The 22,463-nt window shown below is 38.6% G+C and overlaps 2 protein-coding genes across 2 annotated transcripts in view; one reads left to right on the top strand and one right to left on the bottom strand.

Annotated features, from left to right (window-relative positions):
* The window catches only part of shisa9a (shisa family member 9a), a 39,030-nt gene extending 36,137 nt beyond the window's left edge, over positions 1–2,893 (bottom strand). Inside the window, exons 1-2 of the mRNA XM_056255417.1 lie at positions 2,051–2,893; positions 673–779 (exon numbers count right to left, since the gene is read on the bottom strand). Of these exons, the coding sequence (XP_056111392.1) occupies positions 673–779; positions 2,051–2,562 (619 nt within the window). The 5' untranslated portion in view covers positions 2,563–2,893. The remainder of the gene's footprint in view (positions 1–672; positions 780–2,050) is intronic.
* Positions 2,894–5,762: 2,869 nt separating this feature from the next.
* Positions 5,763–22,463, top strand: part of cpped1 (calcineurin-like phosphoesterase domain containing 1) — a 39,494-nt gene continuing 22,793 nt past the window's right edge. The window contains exons 1-3 of the mRNA XM_056255416.1: positions 5,763–5,925; positions 9,759–9,977; positions 21,146–21,568. Of these exons, the coding sequence (XP_056111391.1) occupies positions 5,862–5,925; positions 9,759–9,977; positions 21,146–21,568 (706 nt within the window). The 5' untranslated portion in view covers positions 5,763–5,861. The remainder of the gene's footprint in view (positions 5,926–9,758; positions 9,978–21,145; positions 21,569–22,463) is intronic.

The raw sequence follows: 22,463 nt of genomic DNA, 5'->3' as shown, positions 1-22,463 counted from the left end.
CTTTCAAAACTTTCTTATGCAGATATCGAAGCATGACAATAAGCATGGCAATGAAGAAAGATTGACATTATCTTTACAATTAGATTTCCAGCTACTGACTCACTTCCATAGTGTCAACCAAAATGGATCCCTCTTAAGGGGGCTTCAATACTCTCACTGTATTTTGTATTATTTCAACACAGATATATTTAGGGAGTAGATAACCACAGAGTGGGTGATGTAATCACTCCAGAAACAGAACAAATGAGAGTTTAAACATTTATGATGGAGCCATTCATTCGATCCCAGCGTTAAACAATGCCATGCACACAACTGCAGCGGCAGCCCACGGTATAGTGACAGTAAATAGGCTTATTTCACAACAGCATTGTGCTCTAAGCATCTCCTTTTCTCTTATACATATATATATATATGCTAAGTATAGAATAAGAAAATCAAAAAGTGGTGCAGAACCAACAAAGTTTTGCACCACAAGCAAAACTTTGAATACAATATGCGTTATATATGTATCATTTATATGTAATTCACAAGTGCATTATATTGCGTAGAGGTATATTGAGCACTTAAACAAGGAGAAACCATGCTTTTAGACTGTTTCAGGAGCATAAATGTAGAGCATAGTTTATGCTGAGCTCGTGGGGAAAGAGAGGAAGTAGGCTACAATCAACTTACGCATGTTGTTTGCTCTCGCTTGCACAGTGTCATAATGCTGTGTGTGCATTCCGATGGCCTCCTCATGCTGACCCTGACGGGCGCCTTGCATGACGCTTGCAACAGCTCTGTTGAAGAACAAGCAATTTGTTAGCTTAGTATGCATTGAATTCCCTTGCATTGTGTAATCATTCTGTATTTAGATATCAGCACAGCTGAACGGCATACAGTGATATAATGTCGGTAGACTGACATCTATTCATTCAGTGCTATCGCTGCCGCTGTCCAGAGTGCTGATTCCAAGAGTACAGCTTTTTGTGTGAGCCGCTCTTTCAGCAACCTGCACACTGTGGGCTGTGCAGCTCTCATCAGAGGTTTTGACCCACTATATCAGTAGGAACAAGAGATTTACACCTCCACCATCCAAGCTGAGTAACTAAATGGTAAAAACTGACAACCAAACGTTATGCAATATGATGTAATATCTAAAACGGTTTGTTCAGTTCTCTTGGTTTACATGTGCAAGCTAACCATGCTTTCTTGTGAATCTCTTGAGATCTGTGATTCAAGAAAGCCTTTTGAAAGAGAGCTTGCATAACACAAATCCATGAATTTAGAAACCATAATGAACATACACAGGATTGTTTTTGCTCTAATTAGGCATGAATATGCATGGGCAGGATAGGCACAACAGTAAATGCAGAGCTATGGCAACCAACATTTTTGGCTCAAAAGCTGCAAAATATTGAGTTGGTGAGGAAATTCTTTGCCTGGAGATTTTTTTTTTTTTTGACCAATTCTTGGATGGAGTAAACAATTTTCAGCCTAAGATGCCATTCACACAGAGTGCGTTTTTATTTATTTATTAGCTTTTAATTTTTGACCAATGTACACATGCATCAGACCTTCTTTTACTGTCTCACGCTATGAGTGCTTTCCCTCTTTCTCCCACTTTTCTTTTTTGTAAACTATCCCATCTAAATTATGTATATAAAATAAATATAAATGATGTCCAAAAAATGGTCATCTGCGATATGCTCAATTCAGTTTATCTAGTTGTTTTTGAATGCACCATGTGTGAATGGCCCCTATAGCAATCACTCACAATGGATCGTTTGTTCAAAAACAGAGAGATGCACAATGGAATTGCGCCTCGAGATGCGCAATTTTAAAAGAGAATATCTCTTAACTGGACAAAAATGTAACGCTCATGTCACCACACTCTGAAAAAGCAGCGAGATGGGATGGAAAGTCAAAGACATCGGTCTAGCTCTGTTTACATGGGGAGGGAAAACATTAAAAGCAGTGCAGACCGACACACATCACACTGCTTTTACCATAAACTAAAAATAATAATATAATTTACTTAGTCAAGCCAATATAACTATCAGTTACCTACCGAGACATGCTCTCTCTGTGAGGTCTGTGAGCCTTTTCTAGTCCAAGTTTGGTAAATATCCCGACAAGTGCCATGATTGCCACTACTCCACATATGATATATACAATCAAGTTTGTTTTATCCTTGGTTGGATCGTGTCTAGGGTCTATGGTTTTCTTATACGGTGTCTGTCCTGTTAACCATACTGGTGTATCGTAATTTTTACATGTGCTCTGATCCAATCGAGAGTGTTTAAAAGCGCAGCAAAATCGGAAGCCACAAGTGCCGCAACAAAATAAATAATTGCCCGTTTGACAAACGAACGGCGGATCCCACTGTCCCATGACATCATAGTAACCCCGACATTTGTCTTCAGTATGTGGAGGTTCAGAAACGCTCTCCTCATCCCGGGACCCATTGGATCCTGAGAGCATTATAAAGCCCTCGAGCTGCTGCGCTTCCCCGTCCGCGCTGCACAGCAGCACCAGAACTTTCACAAAGAAGTATTCTAACAGCAAGGCTGTCCATTTCATCCTGTAGTCTCCTGGGGGCTTCCTTGGAAGGACAAATTGAGACAGAGAAACGACTCACTGACAGCAGGGCATAAATCCACACGAGTGAACAAAGCCATTCGGAGAGGTTTGCATTTTCAAAAAGGTAAATTTAGACTGCAGTTTTTTTCTAAAGTCCACTCTGACAGCTGCGGATCGCAATCCCAATTGTTCTGCTGATTCTCAAGTACTTTTAGCCCCCTGAAAGCACTGCACCAACTACCCTGAAGGCTGTCTTTGTTTGTGATGATGACTGGAGAGCTGAGGCAGAACTGTGGAGCGCGCGCGCTGAGAGTGGGAGAGACAGTGCGTAAAGGGAAGGAGGAGACATGGGAGGGATTGGACACGAAAAAGTGTTCTTCTAGTAAAGAATCACAATGAAAAGTTGCCGTCTGGCTTGAGTTACTATATGCAACTTGTAAAAGATTATACGTTCTTATCAGGTGCGTAAAATAACTTCTGAAGGCTCCAGCCTAAAAATAATAATAATAAAATCACAACATAAGTACCCTATGCAGCTCGCAAATCAATGCCATTACGTGCAACTAGACTATGCATATGAGAAAAGACTATTTAAATGCTAAAGGTTTGTGGTTTATTTGCGCAATGCGTGGGTCTGCGCAACCCATTTGCGAGGTCTCTACAGTGCCTCGAGGTCTCTACATTATCTAATTCAAAGCCGCAGTTAAGCTGCAACTTTTTTGGGTTAAAAATTATCCAAAATAAAATTGAGCAAGTGCATAACCAGCCAGTGTTCAAAACTATCTGCTTGCCTTAGCTCGATTCAAAACGGTAAGCTTGTAACGTTAATAATGTTTTTAATTCCAGTGGCAATGGTGGATTTCCGCGGGAAATTCGAGCATGTCTTTGCGTCGTTACGTCACATCTGTACACGCATAAAGAAGGAGTCTCGGCTAGTATGTTATATTGCGTGTGAGGATGTTGGAGGTGGAGATTTATAGCCTTTTCTCACAGCACTTTATATAATTAAACTAATTAATTTGATGGCGAACCCAGAAAGGTTCAAACGACAATAGCCTACTAGTGACAACAGATTCACCCGCTGTAAAATGCAAACGACTTCGGAGTGGCTATAGAAAAAAAGAGACTGCACCGGGCCCATGCGAAAACAAGGATAAATATTGGAAGGGCTTTTGAAAGGTGGCGTGTTCTCCGTGTTTTGGGGTTCAAAACGGACGCATTTCAATGGTCATTATGTAACAGCAGCAGCAGCACACTTGTTTGCTTAATTCATACAGTTACGGAGTACTGAACTGAACTACAACCAGGTAGCCTATACACATTAAATGTAGTCACGCAATGCTGATGTTGTAAACTTTAACAATTTGAGAACAAAGTATAATTTGCACGGTTTGACGTGATATGATGAGCGATCGTTACATTTAATCAGTGCGATTTACTGCATGCTTTTCCCCCCTTTGTTGGTCAGAACAAAATGGCGCTTTTCCACTACACAGTACCAGCTCGCCTTGGCTCGACTCGACTCGCCTTTGTTTGGTTTTCCACTGTGTAAAAGTTGTACCTGTACCTGCTTTCGGGTACTTTTTTTCGTACCACCTCCGGCGAGGTTCTAAGCGAGCTGAGGCGAGCTAAGCCGATACTAAAATGTGACGTGAAAACAATGCCGACTGCTGATTGGTCACAGAGAATCTGCGTCATCATTGCACGCGCCAGATGGAGTATCCAGAATAACCCCGCCATTTTTAAATAGTTTGGCCAGAGATAGTTACTAAACTTACTACTATTATAATGGCAACTCGGAAGAATACGCCGTGGTCAAACGAGGAGGTGCAGACATTCCTTTGTTTGGTTGCCGAAGAGAGGATCCAGCGAGAGCTTGATGGGGCAACGAGAAACGAAAGGCGTCGCTATGACGACCGGGTACTATTTGTGGTGGTACTTTCTGCAATGGAAAACGGAGCGAAAAGCGAGCCGAGTCGAGCTGGTACTGGTAATGGAAAAGCGCCAAAAGTGGATGTTACTTACTTGTTCAGACGATATTTTCTGGTGAATTTTCTTATGTTGGTCATACTTCCAAAAAGTATAATCTGTGATTCTGAATGCCAGTATCGACACCGGCACGGTGACTGACAGCCGCACATTCTCCTCAAAACATTGGATTCATCCGCGCTGTGCCTTGCTGAGGCACAACCCACGTAAAGTTGATAATTCCGCCAATAACTGCAATTGCAGATTTCGAACAGAGATGGCGACAAAGAGGAAAAAGTCCCTCCAAACATGTAAGACGAAATGGATAGTCTATTTGGATTTTGCAGATGTTACAGTTTTGGTGTTTATTTCTACTTTTTCAATTGTAATTTTTACTTATTTACTTTGTACAGCCCCTGATCCCCATCCATTTTAATTGGAAATCAGAAATCCTGCTAAATGTTTTTGTTTTTCAAGTCATTCAGGTTGCTAAGTAAATTATGACAAAAGTGTAATTTATGGCTGAATATTAACCAGAGTAGCCTAGCAATTCCTTTGTATAGCATAGCCTACGTCTTCCAATAGAATAACGTGAGAAACAATTCAACTTTTTATATTAAGGACGCCTCTATACTTTATGAATAAATGCTCCTGACTATTTTATGCCTACCACATTTGTTTTGAACGTATTTTAAGCTACCAGATGTAAACTACCTGTTTGCATGAAAAGTGTGCTTTATATGTAAATAGCCTACATACATCGCAAAAGAATTATAGATTAACAAGGCTAGCCTACATGAATTAGACTATCTAATGCAACCAGAACACGTCGTCGAATCTCACATTTATTTCAAACTTTGATCTGATTTAAAATTTCACCGAGTTATAGGCCTACTGTAAAGAATCAAAGGATACTTAGAAATAAACCAATTTAAGATTTTTTTTAGTTAAATCCTCACGTTTTACCCTAAACGTTTACTTTGCGGTTTGTTTATTTAAACGTTGTATCATTTTTGTAATACTGTCCATATATAAGTGTCGTTGTCCTTCAATTTGTACATCTGAAAATATATCCAAATTGAATTGAGCATTAAAGAGCCGATCTTCGAGTCAGACGGTGGTTTTCTAGACTAGAGGAGTACGTCCGAACATTCTCAGGCATTGCTAATACATCCCCAAACGCATCGATTCAAGAACGCACTGTTATTAAGTAACCAATGCTTTAACTGGTTTAGCAAACGCCCTCATTTTGTTACCAAACAGAAAAACGAAACGTCATCGTAGGAAATCCAGATTGAACATTTTATTGTCATATACTATAGGGCGTTTCGATGGCAGAGGACGAAAGTGTCTTTCTGAGGGCGAAGGATCGGAGTTATAAGGGACTGACTGAAGGTACGGTTAGCTGAGGCTAGCTAACGTCGATTTACATTATAGATGATGCAGTGAAACTTTTATTATGACAGTATGTTTTGGTTTCTAGTCTTTTATATATTTTATAAGCACTGCAATCCAAGTTTATAATTCCTTGTAAAGTCTTTGACCGGGGTGTACTTCCAACAAGTCTTTGACAAGCACACTACCGCTTCTTTATTACGACTATTATTTTGATAGCAGACCTTTCAGTAAGTATTCTGTCACAAATATCAAACCACCTTGAGAATGTGCCGTAGATAGTTGCAGGTCAATTTAGTTAGAAACTGTAATGTCACATGACATGTATTAACCAGCGTTGACCTAATATAGGCTAAGTGGGTTAAAATGCGCTAAATCAGTGATTATCTACTGTTTATTTATTTTTAATTTTTTTTGCTTTAGGAGGGCCCAGATTTAAACATATCAAACGTTTATAGTAAACAAAAACCAACAATATGCAATTATTCACATGAAATTGGAAAATCTGTATAAATAGCAGAAGTGCTGCACTTCACTGAAGTGATTTCGAATTTGCACCACTGTACCCACAGAGTTTGCAAGGACAAACCATCTTTGACAATAACTACAAAAGATATGGCATTTTCTCTCTTTGAAAAGCCCATTTATTTTGCAGTCCTGTGATGTGCAATAAAATATTTAAGTACGTTTAGCATAGTTTTTCCATATCAGAATAATAGACATGACTGCTAGAATAAATCCGCTGATTTTCTTGTATAAAGTGCTGCAGTGGCAACATTTTTGTAGGCTAATCCAGAAGTTAGCATCACCCTGGTTCCCTCTGTAAATTTTTCAGTTGGCTTTTAGGTTATTGCAGAAAAGCTCTGTGACCAACAAAAGTTTATGATTCGTTCTCGTTTTGTTCTTCATCATAATCTTCGCAAAATAACACAACTTTTATGCTTTTTTTTTAAGCCTAAATACAATAGGCAGAAGAAAAGGCTAAACGCCATAAATGTCAATGTCACCACCCGTAAGCACCAACAACTCTTTCAGTCTTTATTTAAAAAACTTTTTCCCTGAAAGTTTGAGTTAGTATAGTTTATGATTACTTATCATATTATAGGCCTATGTCGTAGAATAAATCATGAAAATATATTGACCTTGTGTTAACCACAGACTTTATTTCAGGCGTTTAATCAAAAACCCATTGACTTTGACGATGGAACCGGAAGTTATTTCTGGGTTTTGGCCTTCCAAAATACATCATTTCTGAAGCAATCTATTGCTACCACTAATGTTGGTAGTGCCGAGATCAAAAGTGCATTATGGGTGTTGACGTTTTTGGCAAAAAGGGATTGCCACAGCCATTTTTCTCTAGTTTTCTCTAGTCACATAGCTGTTTTACCAATCTTGCCAGTGGTGAATTCCCCCTTTAACTTAAAGTTGCGATGAAATAGATGTATGTAGCAACAGACCTTTTTTCCCCCCATTTTGTGACATACAGTGCACTACAAGAACAAAATGCCTATTTGTTCACTACAAGAACAAAAATGTGGCTTGTGACATTTTGATTAAAATGAAGAGGCCAAATAAAAAATGTAAACAAAACAATGGAAAATAGATGCATAGGTAAATTGTTCACAATAATATCATTAAAATGCATTTAGAAAATAGATTTAAAATTTTAATTTCATGCAGACTTTGGTTTTGGTGTTTTTCAGTAAGAGTTTCAAGTGTTTTCTGTCCCTGTGTGGTTTCTCTGCTGACTGTTTATGTAAATCCAGTCTGAAATCTTCATCCCAGACTAATTTCTTGCTTGTTCTTTGCTTTGCACTGGCAGTGTTGACATCTGCAACTTTTTTTTTCTTTTCTTTTTTTATGTGAAAAACCTACAGCAGTGGCTGTTAGTGGATGCTGTGAGTTGAGTTGATATTTTAATGCTTTATCACAGGAGGCTTTTATCTTGACTTATGATTAGGTTAGCAGTATTTGAAAGCTCTGGGAGTCATCTGAGATATCCCTCTGATTTATGTTTGCTGAAAGAGGCTTGTGCTTATCGGCTGTCATGGGAGCTTTGTCTGCTCCTCTCAATTCATGTTGTTTAAAGTTGCCTGAAAATAGTTTCCAGTCTCTGGGGACTGTACATGAAAGTGTTAGACAACAAACAAGATTCCAGGCAGCAGATGGTACATTTTAAATGGTCAGATATCATGTGTTTTTATTATATTTATTTATTTTAACCAGGTTTTGTGCTTTCCCAAAGTGATGCTCGGAGCATAGCAAACACTTCATCTTGTTAGAAAGACAAAACGAATGGATTGAAACAACTTGGTCGGCCCATAGAGGTTTGTGTTGAAACTTCATGCTGCATTACTAATTAAAATGTAGCTCATTCGAAAATGAAAAGTTATTTTAACATAGGTTCAATGACATTGACAACCGATTCTTATTCAGAATTCCTGCTCATGCATTATTCTGCAGTGCAGACGAAACAGCGTACTGAAATACGCCGACAGAGTTTCCTACTTTACTTGGACAATGCTATGCTTTACAATGCTATCAAATCAACAGCATGGACAAGCATAGTCTAGTTACTGAACAAATGACTCTTATGAGCCAGTTCTTTTTAGTGAATTTAAAACATACTACACAATCTTGTCCAACTCCCAAATGAATGACTCTTATGAACTGGTTCTTGTAGTGAATCAAAAACATACACCGCAACTAGTGTAGCCTACTGAATAGATGACACTTATGAGCCGGTTCTTTTTAGGGAATCAACAACAAAGAGTACAACCAGTGTAGTTCGACTCACTCCCCAGTGAATGACTTTTATGAGCCAGTTCTTTTTAGTGATTCAAAAATACACTGCACAACCAGTGTAGCCTGACTCTCCAATGAATGACTCTTATGAGCCGGTTCTTTTTAGTGAATCAAAAACAGAGTGCAACTAGTGTAGTCCGATTCACTCTCCAGTCTCCAGGGAATGACTCTAATGAGCCAGTTATTTTTAGTGATTCAAAAATATACTGCGCAACCAGTGTATTCCGTCTCTCCAATGAATGACTCAGTTATATGAGGTGATTCTGTTTAGTGAATCAAAAACATAGAGCACAACCAGTGTAGTTTGACTCTCCAATGAATGACTCTCATGAGCCGGTTCTTTTTTGATTAATCAAACACACACAGGTCACAATTAATTGTGAGACTTAAATCTTTTATTGTTCATTGTTTCATTGTTTCATCTGTTGTACTACAAGATATGACAATATGTAGCTAAAGATAAATCGGAATCATAAAACTCTTTTCCCTTCTTGGCTACACTGCCAGGATCAGGAACAGATTGAAATTCTGTCTTTTTCTTTTAGCTCTTGAGGCGTGCTGCTCTGTCAAAAATCTCTTCACACATACTCGACATAAGTGAGTATAGTGAAAAGCAAAGACAAGGATTGTATGATGTTCCCAGCAGGGGTATACTCTTCATTTATATTTTGACCAAGTTTTAATGCTGGAAGTTTCTCAAAGAATCATGGGTAAGAGCTGTGAAAATGTATATTTTTTTACAGCCATTTTTGTTTCCTTATAACACGAGCTGCTGCGAAGGTGTTTTACAGCTGAAGTTTCTATAAGACCCATTCCAGGTGTTAGGCCTGTGCCCTTAGCTGACTCTCTCTCTCTCCTGAGATAAAGATTTTTATAAATACTTTAAAACAGTTTGATAGTAAGCATCTTATGTAATGTTTAATTATGTAAAGCAGTGTATGCATTATACACAAACAGACCATTAATAATTGATATTTTTACAGTAGATAGTTTGTCAGCTTCATGTTATTTTTTCTTGTCCTACCCAGATGAACAGAAGGAGTGGAGGGGGCCTTTTTATTTTATCCAGGCTGCAGACCCTCAGCTGGGTCTGATGAAGGCGTGGAGGATTGGTGACTGTGATTCAGGAGGCGATGAGTGGACTGAGGAGGTCCAGCTCACAAAGCAGGCAGTCCAGGCCGTCAATAAACTACAGCCCAGACCTCGCTTTATGGTCCTGTGTGGAGACCTGGTCCACGCTATGCCTGGTAAGCCATCTTTTCCACTGAAATTGTTCTGATGGAATGCAAACGGATAGGTCTCACCTGATATTTCAGACCACATCTTGGTGAAGTATTAAAGAGATAGTCCACCAAAAAAGGAAAATGTACTCATCCTCATGCCGTTTAAAACCTGTATGCATGTATTTTTTTTAATGCGGAACACAAAAGAAGAATGTCGGTTACCTAAAAGTTTAGCCTACAGTTTAGGCCCGTTGACCCATTGTATGGACATAAAAGTACTATGAGTCAATGCAATGTTCCTAAACTATTTGGTTACCAACATTCTTCAAACTATCTTCTTTTTGTGTTTTCATTTTTGAGTGGACTATCCCTTTAAAGTCAACACAGTCGGTTGGGATTTAAGTTAATCTAAGCAGACAAAGAAAATCTGAGCTGTGCCAAATAGGGCTAGGTGGTATGATGATAAATATATATTGTGATCATAATCAGTAAAGACTATGCAGTGTTTTATGTTTACATTTGATTATTACATTCTGTAGTATTTCATATCTGCAAAAGACCAACCTGAAAAACTGTCAGTTTATTTCTTTTGTTTCTTTGGCCCTGTTTACACCTGGTATTAAGATGCGTTTTGTTGGATCGGACCACAAGTAGACGAGGGAAACACATTCCCGTTTACACCTGGTATTTTAATCCGTCTCTTTTGTCCACGTCTTAACCACTTCTGTCCTGATTTCTTCGAGGGGAGGGTCTATGGGCGGATAAATGTAGGGCTGCCGCTGCCCCCTAATATTGGACTAAACGTTAGTTGACGAGAAGAGGCTTAGTCGACCAAGATTTTATTAGTCGGTTAGCTGTTGAAAAATAAGTCACAAAAAGTACACTTCAACTCTTTCCCCGCCAGCGTTTAAAGGGTAACTAAACACTGAAACAACTTTTTTTAGTTAATGATCTGTAAGAATGGAGCTTCATAAATGCTGTTCTTTGATTCGAGTACATTTTTTGACATTTGGGTATAAAGTGTTTTAATTTTCAAATATATGGTGTAAAAACGTATGAGTGCTGCCCTCTTCAGGTTAAACGGAAAGCTCCTGCAGTAGGGGTACTCTCTGACTTAGGGTACTCTATGACGGACCTCTGTCACGCCCTTGGTGCGAGCTCACCACGCCCTTGGCAGCCCCTGGTATAAAAGCATCTGGTTCCGTCAAAACTACTGTAGCGAGTCAGGAGTTGGAATTACGAGTATTGAAAACGATCAGGATAGTTTTATATTTGAAAATCAACAAACAACAAATAAAATAAGCAGCTCTATGCACTTTTTAAGGCAAGATTCTATTCTGTGGCATTTCCTTCTGACCGTCGTCAATAGCAACGCATTATAAACACAGTGCAAATCCATGCATCACAACGGACGCGCTCTCTCGTTTCATTCAAATACAATTTGCCGTCTTGCGTCTCCGTTTTGGATTGTATTGAAAATAAAATCAGAGTTAATTTATTGTTTACAGAGTTTGATAATATTGTTGTGATCATCCTGTCTGGACGATTGTTTTGTATGCTGTACAAAATGGATTTATAAACAGGTAAGATTTAAAACATTAATGCGAACTTTTCTTCGTGGAAGCTTCACGTTTATTTCAAGTGAGTGAGATAAAATGTTTCAACTCAAAACAACATTTATAAGTGTATTGCAGCGACTTTTTTGTGCATGTTCTGCAGACAGGGTGACCATCATCGATTAAGTTTCCCTCAGGACTTTTGTAAAAGCCAAAATATGACCACACACCTCAGATTTGGCCCTCTTAAAAGGCAGAAAAATCAGATGAAGGTGGGGAAGAAAATACTTCAAATGACCGCTCTGTTGCAAAGCTACTTGCGTCACTCCAGTCGGTCTCCATTTTAGCGAGTTTGACAGCAGCTGTCAATCAATCCCTCACTGCGGTCTCAGTTCGTCCCCTCTATCTCCGCTGGGCTCTGCCCACTTTTCCAGCATTTTTCAAATATTGCCAGTGGGTGGAGTCAGGCTCTGACCAGGGGTTTAGTTACCCTTTAAAAAAAAAAAAGTTGCCAGCCACCACCAGCGTTTTTGGTCATTTTCACAAAAATGTCATGGCCCCCACAATATTTTGTTGTATGAATATCTGGACGTGCAATATATCAAAAGAAAGAAAAGAGCCTCTGCTTTTCAACAACAACAAAAAAAAAATCAGTTTTATTCTAGCGTTTTTTTGATCAACTCTTGTATGTGAGTAAGTTTCATAAAAAAAACACATCAAAGCATAGATGGAGTAAATTGAGTCCATTAACAACCCCTAATGCTTGCACAGTCCAATAGCACTTTCTGGGTTGACATTTCATTCAGTAACATTAGGCCATTTTGATTTATATGCTGTTTATTGTTGATTATAGCATTATTTTTCATATGCATCTGCTTACATATGAGATTGCTCTTTTCTGCTTCTTTTTTGCCTGTGTTTTGATCTAAAGATACTGTACTCATTCAGGAGATGCGTAATGGTGCCCCCTACCTTATAACAGTGATAACACAGAAAGCCGTAAAAACTCGTCAATGGCAGCCTTGGCAGGGAAGCGTTTTCTCATAAATGGCGAGTTAATTCGTCAATGGCAGGGAAAGGGTTAAGATTAATTTATTTTACAGTTATGATTGAAGAGGCAGGGTTTGTGCCGAGTAGAGTCTCTTTTTCAAGTTCTTTATTCTTCTATAGTCTCTAATCTTTGAGATGGCTGTTATGAAATGGAGATGTGGACCATCTGCATGAGCCGACTACCTGCAATCTCGACACACATCTAATTGCCTCAGCTCAAACTGCAAAGCACACAGGGAAATGAATAAATCACCTCCAAAGATCAGGCGGCAGTTATCCTACACACATGAGTGTGTCGACTGGAAGTCACCTGTGAAGGGGATAAGAGTGTTTATACATTAGGTTTCATGTGTCAGGTGTTTGCGCTAATGTCTTGCGCTTGAGTGCCAGTATCAAAGCGGCAGTACATTTAAAGCAGTCGTAAATGTTTCTCACCACATGAATTTAAATCACCCAAATGTTGACAGTAACTGTTTTTTCAATGGCTGACTTATCAGATTATCCCCTTTTAGAATCTGAGGGAACTCTGGAGTGTCATATTTGCTTGGTTTAATATTAGCCCAGGTTTGTGGCTTCCCTGCTGAATGTAATTTATAGGTCAGGTTATGATAAGCTGCCTGTAAAGGCACAGCCATGGAAGAGACCTTTAAATGGTCTGGCGTCAACACCCATTAGTGTCAGGCCAGAAGAGCAGGCAGATGATGCCATATGCATTACACACCATGTCCGTCATGCAGCCTGTCTCCCCTCTCTGCTCCGCACGGGCTTCACCAGACCTATGCCACTTCCTCCTCACCAGTTCTTCATTGAAGTCGGTATGAAACAGAAGCTGCGATAGTCTTTTCTTCCCTTTTGTGACGTATGTCTGAGTGAAACGGCTTTTCAAAATGTAGGGGTACTTGATTTGCTCCATGGGGAACTGATTGGATTGTTGGATGATTGTGATTGGCTACTGCTGATTTGAGTGACAGGTTGTCCCGCCCTCACACCACGCCAGCAAACATGTCGTCAGAGAATAAAAGAGATGTCGTTGCAAGTGGGAGGGGAAGTTAATTTGATTAAAGATTACGAGGGCACATGGATAAATAAATAAAAATATGTCCATGGATAAATCGTTTATAATAAATACTGGAGTATTCCATAAAAAACAAACAAAACAACAAATGTCAGTTTTAATTTCATAGCATCAGGACTTTGGTAGCAGAAGTTGGTGAAAGAGAAATCTCCCTCAAAGTTGTATTGACCTTTTCCTCACTAGTGATGTTCAGTAAAAGACAGAAAATTTTCATTTTTGATTCAAAAGTCCACTTTCCTTTGTACTAGGGCTGCATGATATATTAAAATATATGGCTTAGTGCGATTGTAAAGATACACTGTTTAAATTCCCGGTTAATTTTCTCCACCATGATGGACTGCCATTGTAATTAAACAGCAACAATGTTTATATTCCATTTCCTTCTTTATCGACCACCAGAAACTTTCTCTGACAATAATAGCTCTTGCCGATAAATGAAATAAACTTGTAGAATGTCAGCTGTCTTAATAAACCACTGCGCAGAGAGACAGTTATGGATCACACAGCAGGCAATTAAAATACTGCGACAGCGCGTGCGGATTTCATAAGCCTGGTGGTGGAAATATATCTAGGCCTATAACTTCTCCCAAATTACCCTATTACTCATATTTATTGTTAAACATCAAGTCAGATACATGTACAAACATTTCAAATATACAGTAGAATTTTTTTCAAATTTAATACCATTTCTATATAAAAGCCAGTTTCTGCCTAAAAAAAAACACAAATGTGAGTTATAAAGTTACAAGATATAAATTCACAATTATGAGAAACAAAGTAACAATTATTTATTTTATTTTTGTTTGAGGTGGAAACAGGCCTCCAAATTAGTTTTTTTTTTAAATTACCACTTTACCCTAGCCTGGGTTTCCCCATACTACCTTGCCGCAGCGCGATTTTATTCACGCTGCTAGGTAGTCTGGATACCATGGACCAAATTTTCGCCTCATTTAGGGAACCAACCACAGAACGGGGAGGGAGCAGCAAGACGATGACGCGTCTATGCGACACACCGAAGCAGTTTGTTTATACCTGCTATGGATCCAACATGGCAGCAGACGCGAAGTTACCTTTCGATGCGGCCGTTTCACATCGGCGTGAGCGGCACTTGAGCAGCGCATCAGCGTAACAAGTTTTTACCGGGTAGCCTAAATCTTCTATAAATATTTTTGAGCCTTTATTTTCTTTTATTTGCCCACTCAAGTTATTGTTAAAACTCACTAGACATGCTTATTCTGTGCATTTTGGGCACTTTTTGTGTGAAATCATATTTATTTTTGTCCATCAAAAGTGTGCTTTCACTTTAGTTGAGCGAGCGTGAGCAATGCAAAAACAGATTCGACGCCGAAACCCCCGCTTCACTGCTGCTCACGCGCCGCTCCTGCTCCCGGTGTGAATGCACTCATTGATTAAACATGCACGCCGAAATAAATAAGCGCCGCTCACGCATGCGGTGTGGAAACGGCCGTTAGATCCACGCCAAACGTGTACACATAAATCTCTGACCCATCGTCGTCTTCCTCGTCTAATTTCTGTCGCTCTACATTCGTCTTCTGGTATAATTGAAACGATTGGCTAATGAGCTGTACAGGCACATTTGATAGACATTCTTAGCACCCAATAAACGGCTCTGGGCATTCGTAAACCACGCCTCAAATACGAGAAAATGAACACGTGGTTCCCAGACCTGACGTTAGCCAGGCTAACTTTACCCTATAGCCTAATATCCCCTTCTTTTCCCCATCTTTTTGAATTCCCCATCTTTACTGAAGTTTTATTTTATAATTGATTATTCACCCAGCTGCTGCACTGCTGGATGATAAGATGTTCTTTCCTACCATGGTGTTAACAGTAGGTGCTGTTTTGGAACCACTTGTAAACATCGCATAACCTACAGCTTGTGTCTTTTTTTTAGTTATATGCATGGCTGGTTGCTGAATAAACTCAGTGCCACGTTAAAAACAAACAAAATCTGTAGTTGAGGAGCAAATAAGTGTTGAAATAGTGGGGTGTGAATTCTGAAAATGAGAAATAAATGGTTATTTTATGACATTCTGCATCTGCACAATCATAAAATGTGTGTGTGATAAATTGTAAATGTGCAAGATATAGATCTCTGCTGTGTTGTTAGTGTTGCAGGCCCCTGGCAGAGTCCTCATTAAGTGTCTGGATAGCTTGGGTGCAGGAGCTCCTCCGGAACCTCTCAGTATCGACCCTAAGGCTTTGCTAGGCTTTTTCTGACTGCAGCAATGAGAAGAGGCTGCTGTTTGGATTGCAGGGATCCGTAATGATTTTGTTGGCCTCAGTCTCGCTCTGCGTGGTGTGTTTATCCTGCAGGTTGGGCAGTGAACTCTCAGTGATGCATTCAGAGTCAGACCATAACACCTTGCGCAGGTCCTGTGTGGTGCAACTCACACAGTAGACAGCAATACTACCTGACAGGAGGCTATCGTGCACCTGTAAAAGAATATCTGTATCTTGGGGGCCATCCTTATCTTCTCCTGGGAATTGAGGCGTTGCTGTATCTTCCTTATTGCTTTTTTCTTCTTCTTTCGATTCACATGGACCTGAAGCATTCATCCCTTGTTCTGTACAGGTTTGAGTGCTGGAGGCTTGCTGTATGTTTTTGATTGAGGGACTTACAGAGCTTGTAGACACATTCTACTATATTTGAAATATGTCAATGTGATATTTGTGAAATTTCACCCCCAAATCATCTACTCACCCTTATGTCATTCCAAACTCAATTGACCAACTTCTGTGGAACGCAAAAGGTATTTTTCACACAATGAAACTGAATGGTGACCAGGGACTGTCAAACTCCAAAAATTACCAAAGATAAAATAGAAGTTATGCCAATATATTCCAAGGTTTCTAAAACCATGATTTTGGTTTGTTTAAGCTACAAATTGTTGAATCGAACTGTTATTAACAACAAAAAAAAAAAAAAACTTTGCCGGAACTCTGAAATGTCATTCGCATTCAAATACACTGGTTCAAATCTTTAGGGTTGGTAAGATTTTTTTTAACCTTTGTGCATCAATTTAAAGTGACATTTTTGTCCTCGAGGGACCTCAGAGTAAGTGTCAAAAAACTGTCATAAAAATTTGAAGCTTGGGACTTCAGTTTGGTCTCATTTTAAAGAGGACCCATAGAATTTTATTGTTGAAGTAAAAAACAAAAAACAGTTATAGAGGTTTAAGTTTATGAAAATGATTTATGAACATTATTTTATATAAAGTATATATTTTACGAAACATGTCGCACTCTAAAACTGCTGGAAAATCAAAGCCATAAATCTAAACAAGTTGTGTTCCAAATTTGAGGTTGAGTATCTAAAAAAACTACGGAGCCCCCCTAGTCCCACTTTGTCAAAAAAATTATAACTATCTCGTGGCCTCAAGATAAGTAACTCGTGGCCTCAAGATAGTATCTCGTGGCCTCAAGATAAGTAACTCGTGGCCTCAAGATACTATCTCGTTGTATAGTACCTAGTGTAAAATAGATTTATTAAAGGAAATCAAGGTGAAATAGTAAAATTCTAATAAAAATATACACTTGTGCCAATATGCATGCAGTAACACAGGCAAAATGTGGATTTTTTTTAAAGAAGTCTCTTTTGCTCACCAAGGCTGCATTTATATGATTAAAAAATACTATAAAAACAGTAATATTGTGAAATATAATTACAATTAAAAAAAACTGTTTTCCATTGTAATACATTACAATGTAATTTATTCCTGTGATGGCAAAGCTGCATTTTTTTGCAGCTATTACTCTAGTTTTCTGTGTCACATGATCCTTCAGAAATCATTCTAATATGCTGATTTGATGCTCAAACAACTGCTCAACAATATTGATAATAATCTTATTATTATCAACATTGAAAATGGTTGTGCGACTAAATATTTTCTGTGGATTTTTTTTTTTGTATTCTATTCTTTTATAAATAGAAAGTTAACAGTATTTGTTTGAAATAGGAATCTTTTGTACGTTATGAATGTCTTTACTGTCACTGTTGATCAATTTAATGCATCCTTGCTGAATAAAAGTAAAAACTTACTGATCCCAAACTTTTGAATGAATGGTAGTGAATATTCATATATGTCATGCCATAATTAACATCAGTGATGCCAAGGGAATTTATTTATGTGTCTTATAACCATTTCTGACACATTCCATTTTAATAGGTGCATATTCAAATCACAATAATTTAATGATAATTTTCAAAGAATAATGAAATAAATAATAAAATCATTAATTTTCTCTTTTTTAATGGACTTGTTTTGTCATTTTTGGAGCTTGACAGCTGGTCACCATTCACTTTTTTTTGGTGAACTATCCCTTTGCATCACCTTTGTGTCATTGTATTGGCAATCTCGGGTTGCGAACAGCCCTGTCAGTCAATATTTCCTTCATTAAACACGTGCTGTGATCTCTTCAAGCCTCATTGGTGACCAAATCTGATTCTATTCCAGCACTCTACCTCCTGCGCTCTGCCAGCCGTAATGAACAGTGAGCGGCAGCATGTTGGACAAGCAAAGTTCCGCGCGATAATTGAAGAGCCGCTCCGTGATATCGACACAGAATCCTTGTGAGCTTTCCGGTTCAAGGACTTCTCCTGGCTAGCAGCAGGAGAGATCATCGAGGGAGGTGATTAGATTTTGAGAGCACTGAACCTGATGCTTTCCTTATGGGGACTATAAAAACGTTTGCCTTGCGCCTGTAGCCTTGTGCGTGCTGTGGTAGGGGTCTAGGGGACATTTCAGAAGGTGAGGCGGAGGATTTCTCTTCCTTCTGTTTCTCCTTCCACATAAGTTAGGCTTTTAATTGCTGTTGAAAGCGGATAAAAGTGAAGTTCTCTGAGGAGCAGCTGCACATCAATGGGCTGACCAGAGGGAAATCAGCTCTGAAAGAGCCCTCTCTTCTCTGTATGTTTAGCTGATAGAGATCTCTTCTGGGAAAGATTTTAATAGGTTTCTGTGGGATTTGGCACTGCTGGGAGAAGGGGGGACCTGTTGAGTTTGAATGTTACATAATTCAGAGAGAAAGTCGAAATGAGGCTCAGATTCAGATATTGGGGAATGGCATTGATCACAAAGTAAGACTAGTAATTGACCTATTCGCACAGAAAAAAGAAGTTTCTTTATCGCTGAGCATTTTTTTTTTACTTTTAAGTAATTCAATCAGGAATGAAAATGATGAAAGTTATTGTTAAAGCTGCAGCCCAGTTTTTATTGGGTTAAAAATTATCCAAAATAATTTTTTTTAGCAAGTACATAACCAGCCAGTGTTCAAAACTATCTGCTTGCCTTAGCTCGATTCAAAACGGTAAGCTTGTAATAATGTTTTTAATACCAGCGGTACTGCTGGATTTCCGTGGGAAATTCAAGCATGTCTTTGCGTCATTACGTTACATCTGATTCTGTACACATAAAGGAGGAGTCTCGGCTAGTATAAGCTATATTGCGATTGAGGATGTTGGAGGTGGAGATTTATAGCCTTTTCTCACAGCACTTGATATAATTAAACTTATCAATTTGATGGCGGATCCAGAAAGGTTCAAACGACAATCACCTGTGACAACTAGAGATTCACCCGCTGTAAAATGCAAAAGGCTTTGGACTGAGAGTTTGGAAAAAGAGACTGCATCCAGGTCCATGCGAAAACAAGGATAAATATCGGAAGGGCTTTAAATGTAGTCACGCAATGCTGATGTTGAACATTAACAATTTGAGAACAAAATATAATTTGCACGGTTTGACGTGATGTGATAAGCGATTGTTAGATTTAATCAGCGTGATTTACTGCAATGCTTTTTTCAGTTAGTTGGTCAGAAGAACAAAAGTGGATGTTACTTGTTCAGATGAAAATTTCCGGTGAAAATTCGTATGTTGGTCATACTTCCAAAAAGTATAATCTGTGATTCTGAATGCCAGTATTCACACCGGCGCGGTGACTGACAGCCGCACATTCTCCTCAAAACATTGGATTCATCCGTGGCTGTGCCCTGCCGAGGCACAACCCACGTAAAGTTGATAATTCTGCGAATAACTGTAATTGCAGATTTCGAACAGAGATGGCGACAAAGAGGAAAAACTGCGGACTGATTCATTTATTATTAGGGGTGTAACAATATATCGTATCACAATACAAAAATGCAACAATATGTATCGTCGTGGATAAATAAAAATTGCTGTGTGAGAAAAAATTCAAGTCTACAGAGTTTTAGTGTCAGTACTACATTAAACTACTATATATAATGTATAATAATGCAATGGGGGAATATTTTTGGGTCCTGATAATGCCAAATTGTCTTATCTTATGTTACCAGTAAAAAGTGGTCTATACATTATTTTAAATATATCTAGTTAGTGACAGAGTGAAAGCATATTCGTCTAAAATAATTCTGTATTTTCAGCTTCAGAATCATGAATATTTTTATCCTGGTGTCTCCATAGCCCTGTGCATTGTGTTATCAGCACCAAGTCCAAGCCTATTCATTTACACCCACAATGTAATATAAAATTTAGCATTTTAATCAACAGTACATTTTTTGTTAACCTTTTACCATATGTTTTGGAGTAACGCAATAATATCGTATCGTGATATGTATCGAATCGTGACGTGGGTATCGTTGCACCCCTATTTATTATAAACTTTTAATAAATAATTTGGTCATCTTTATGTAATTTGAAACCTGTAAGTTGTATGGACTACTTTATTGTTGCAGTTTTTTTTTCCTTTGAACTGTCTTATGGAAAAGATCTGTGTGACGATTCTTTTTATAAAAATATCTAAAAAAAAATATTTCAAAATTTTATTTCTGTAACATTTTAGTGAGGTGCTCAGTAGACTAAAATAATGTTCTGTTGGTTTAGTTTTCTTTGTCTAGCATTCACAAAACTGCAGTCACTAATGCCAGCTCTAATTTCAGCTCCGCTACTCATTGAGTTTCAAATTCACAGCAGGCAATTAGCAAGATGCCCTACTTGTCATATTAGTTAACCTAAGGCTGTTATTAACGAGCTTCAAAACTCAATGCTTGACAGTCTGCCTTTACTTTAGAGAAATGTGGTTAGACTGGATGCGTCCCTATTTTCCTCAAGAAACGGAAACTTCGTTCTGAATCCTCAACATATTGCCTGCTTCAGTATTCTTTTGAAGATGGAAGGAGCCATTGAAGATAGTATTTATGTACTATCACATGCCTCATGTCTGACGCTGTAACTCATTTTCCACAGAAAACCGACTGTTCCTGCTGTGTGCATTGCTGCTGTGCTCAATATTCCTCTTGAGGATTTAACTGTAGTTTTTTGTAATTTGTAGTCTTTCTGGTCCTGTTGTGCACAAATCATCTGTATAATATTATATTATAAAATATATAGAAATATAACTTTTTCTGCCTAAAATGAAGCTCTGAATATCCTGAAAATAGGTTGAATGTGCCATTTCATGTTGACTTTCTTAAATGAGGCTTTTCAAACAAGAAAAATCTCTTCATTTTTCAGGAAATGCGTTCAGAGAAGAACAGGTTAAGGACCTCAAAGAAGCACTGAGAGGCACTGACCCCGACATTCCTCTTGTGTTCGTCAGCGGCAACCACGACCTTGGCAACACACCCACTCCGGACACCGTGGAGCAGTTCTGCCGTGACTGGGGCGATGATTACTTCAGTTTTCGGGTGGGTGGGGTGTTGTGTTTGGTGTTGAACTCTCAGTTCTTCTTCGACTCATCAGGCTGCCCTGAGTTAATGGAGGCCCATGAGGTCTGGCTGGAGAGCCAGCTGCAGAGAGCCATCCAGAACCCCTACCGCCACGTGCTTGTCTTCCAGCACATTCCGCTCTTCCTCCGTACTCCCGACGAAGAGGATGACTACTTCAACCTGCAGAGGGGAATCAGAGAGCGCTTGATCCAGAGATTCAAACAGGCAGGTGAGAAGGAAGCACTTGAGCCTTACACTTCAAACAAGACAAGTTGCAGGTGTCCGTACCTCATTTCATGAAGTATCGAAGTTTTTTCTTTCTCTGAGGATACCACAGTGTCTCCTACTGGATTTTGTTTAGCCTGTCCCTAAAAATAGGCTAAATAGTAACCAAAATAGTTTTTTCCAACATATTTTAATATATATATTTTTAAACATATATTTTAATTTATTTTTATTTTAGTTTACAGATTTAAACTGACTTAATTTTACAGTTTATTGCAACAGATCACTAAAACGGTTTCTTCATGCTGTCATAAGAACACCAGTAATTATTTTGATTTCCAAATTAGCATTTTTCGTTTTGCTTTCACAAGGCATAAATAGCGGTTTTAGTTACTCATTTCAAGTCAGACTTGAGCAAAAAATGATGCACCTCGTGATGGAGATTATTTCCATCACAACATTTATTTCCATCAAGAGATGCATCATTTTCTGGTCAAGATCTTGTATTGTAAGAGTCCATCACTGTAAAGTCTCCTCCAGCACATCCCAAAGACTTTCAGTGAATTTAAGGTCTGGTTTCAGAGGTGCCAATTCATGTGTGAAAATGATTCTTCATGCTCACTCCCAACCATTCTTTCACAATTTGAGCCTGATGAATCTTGACATTGTCATCCTGGAGTATGGCCATGATGTGTCTTCCTACATGGTTGTTTAAGAAATGAAAAGCTACACACTCCATCAGTTAGGTTTAGAAGAACTGCTGCCAAACATTTAACATGCTAGAAACATAATAATCACTGCAATAATGACTCACCCAATCATAAACTCTTAAGCATTTGCCTATTTAAATCCAAACAGTGACTTATTTGTGTGTGACTTTGATAGGTTTTCATGGTTGA

This window comes from Rhinichthys klamathensis, unplaced genomic scaffold (assembly GCF_029890125.1).
Source record: "Rhinichthys klamathensis goyatoka isolate OS25496 unplaced genomic scaffold, OSU_Roscu_1.1 h1tg000121l_1, whole genome shotgun sequence".
Taxonomy (NCBI): domain Eukaryota; kingdom Metazoa; phylum Chordata; class Actinopteri; order Cypriniformes; family Leuciscidae; genus Rhinichthys; species Rhinichthys klamathensis.
Note: the sequence above shows the minus strand (reverse complement) of the source record. Positions and strands in the feature narration are given on the sequence as shown.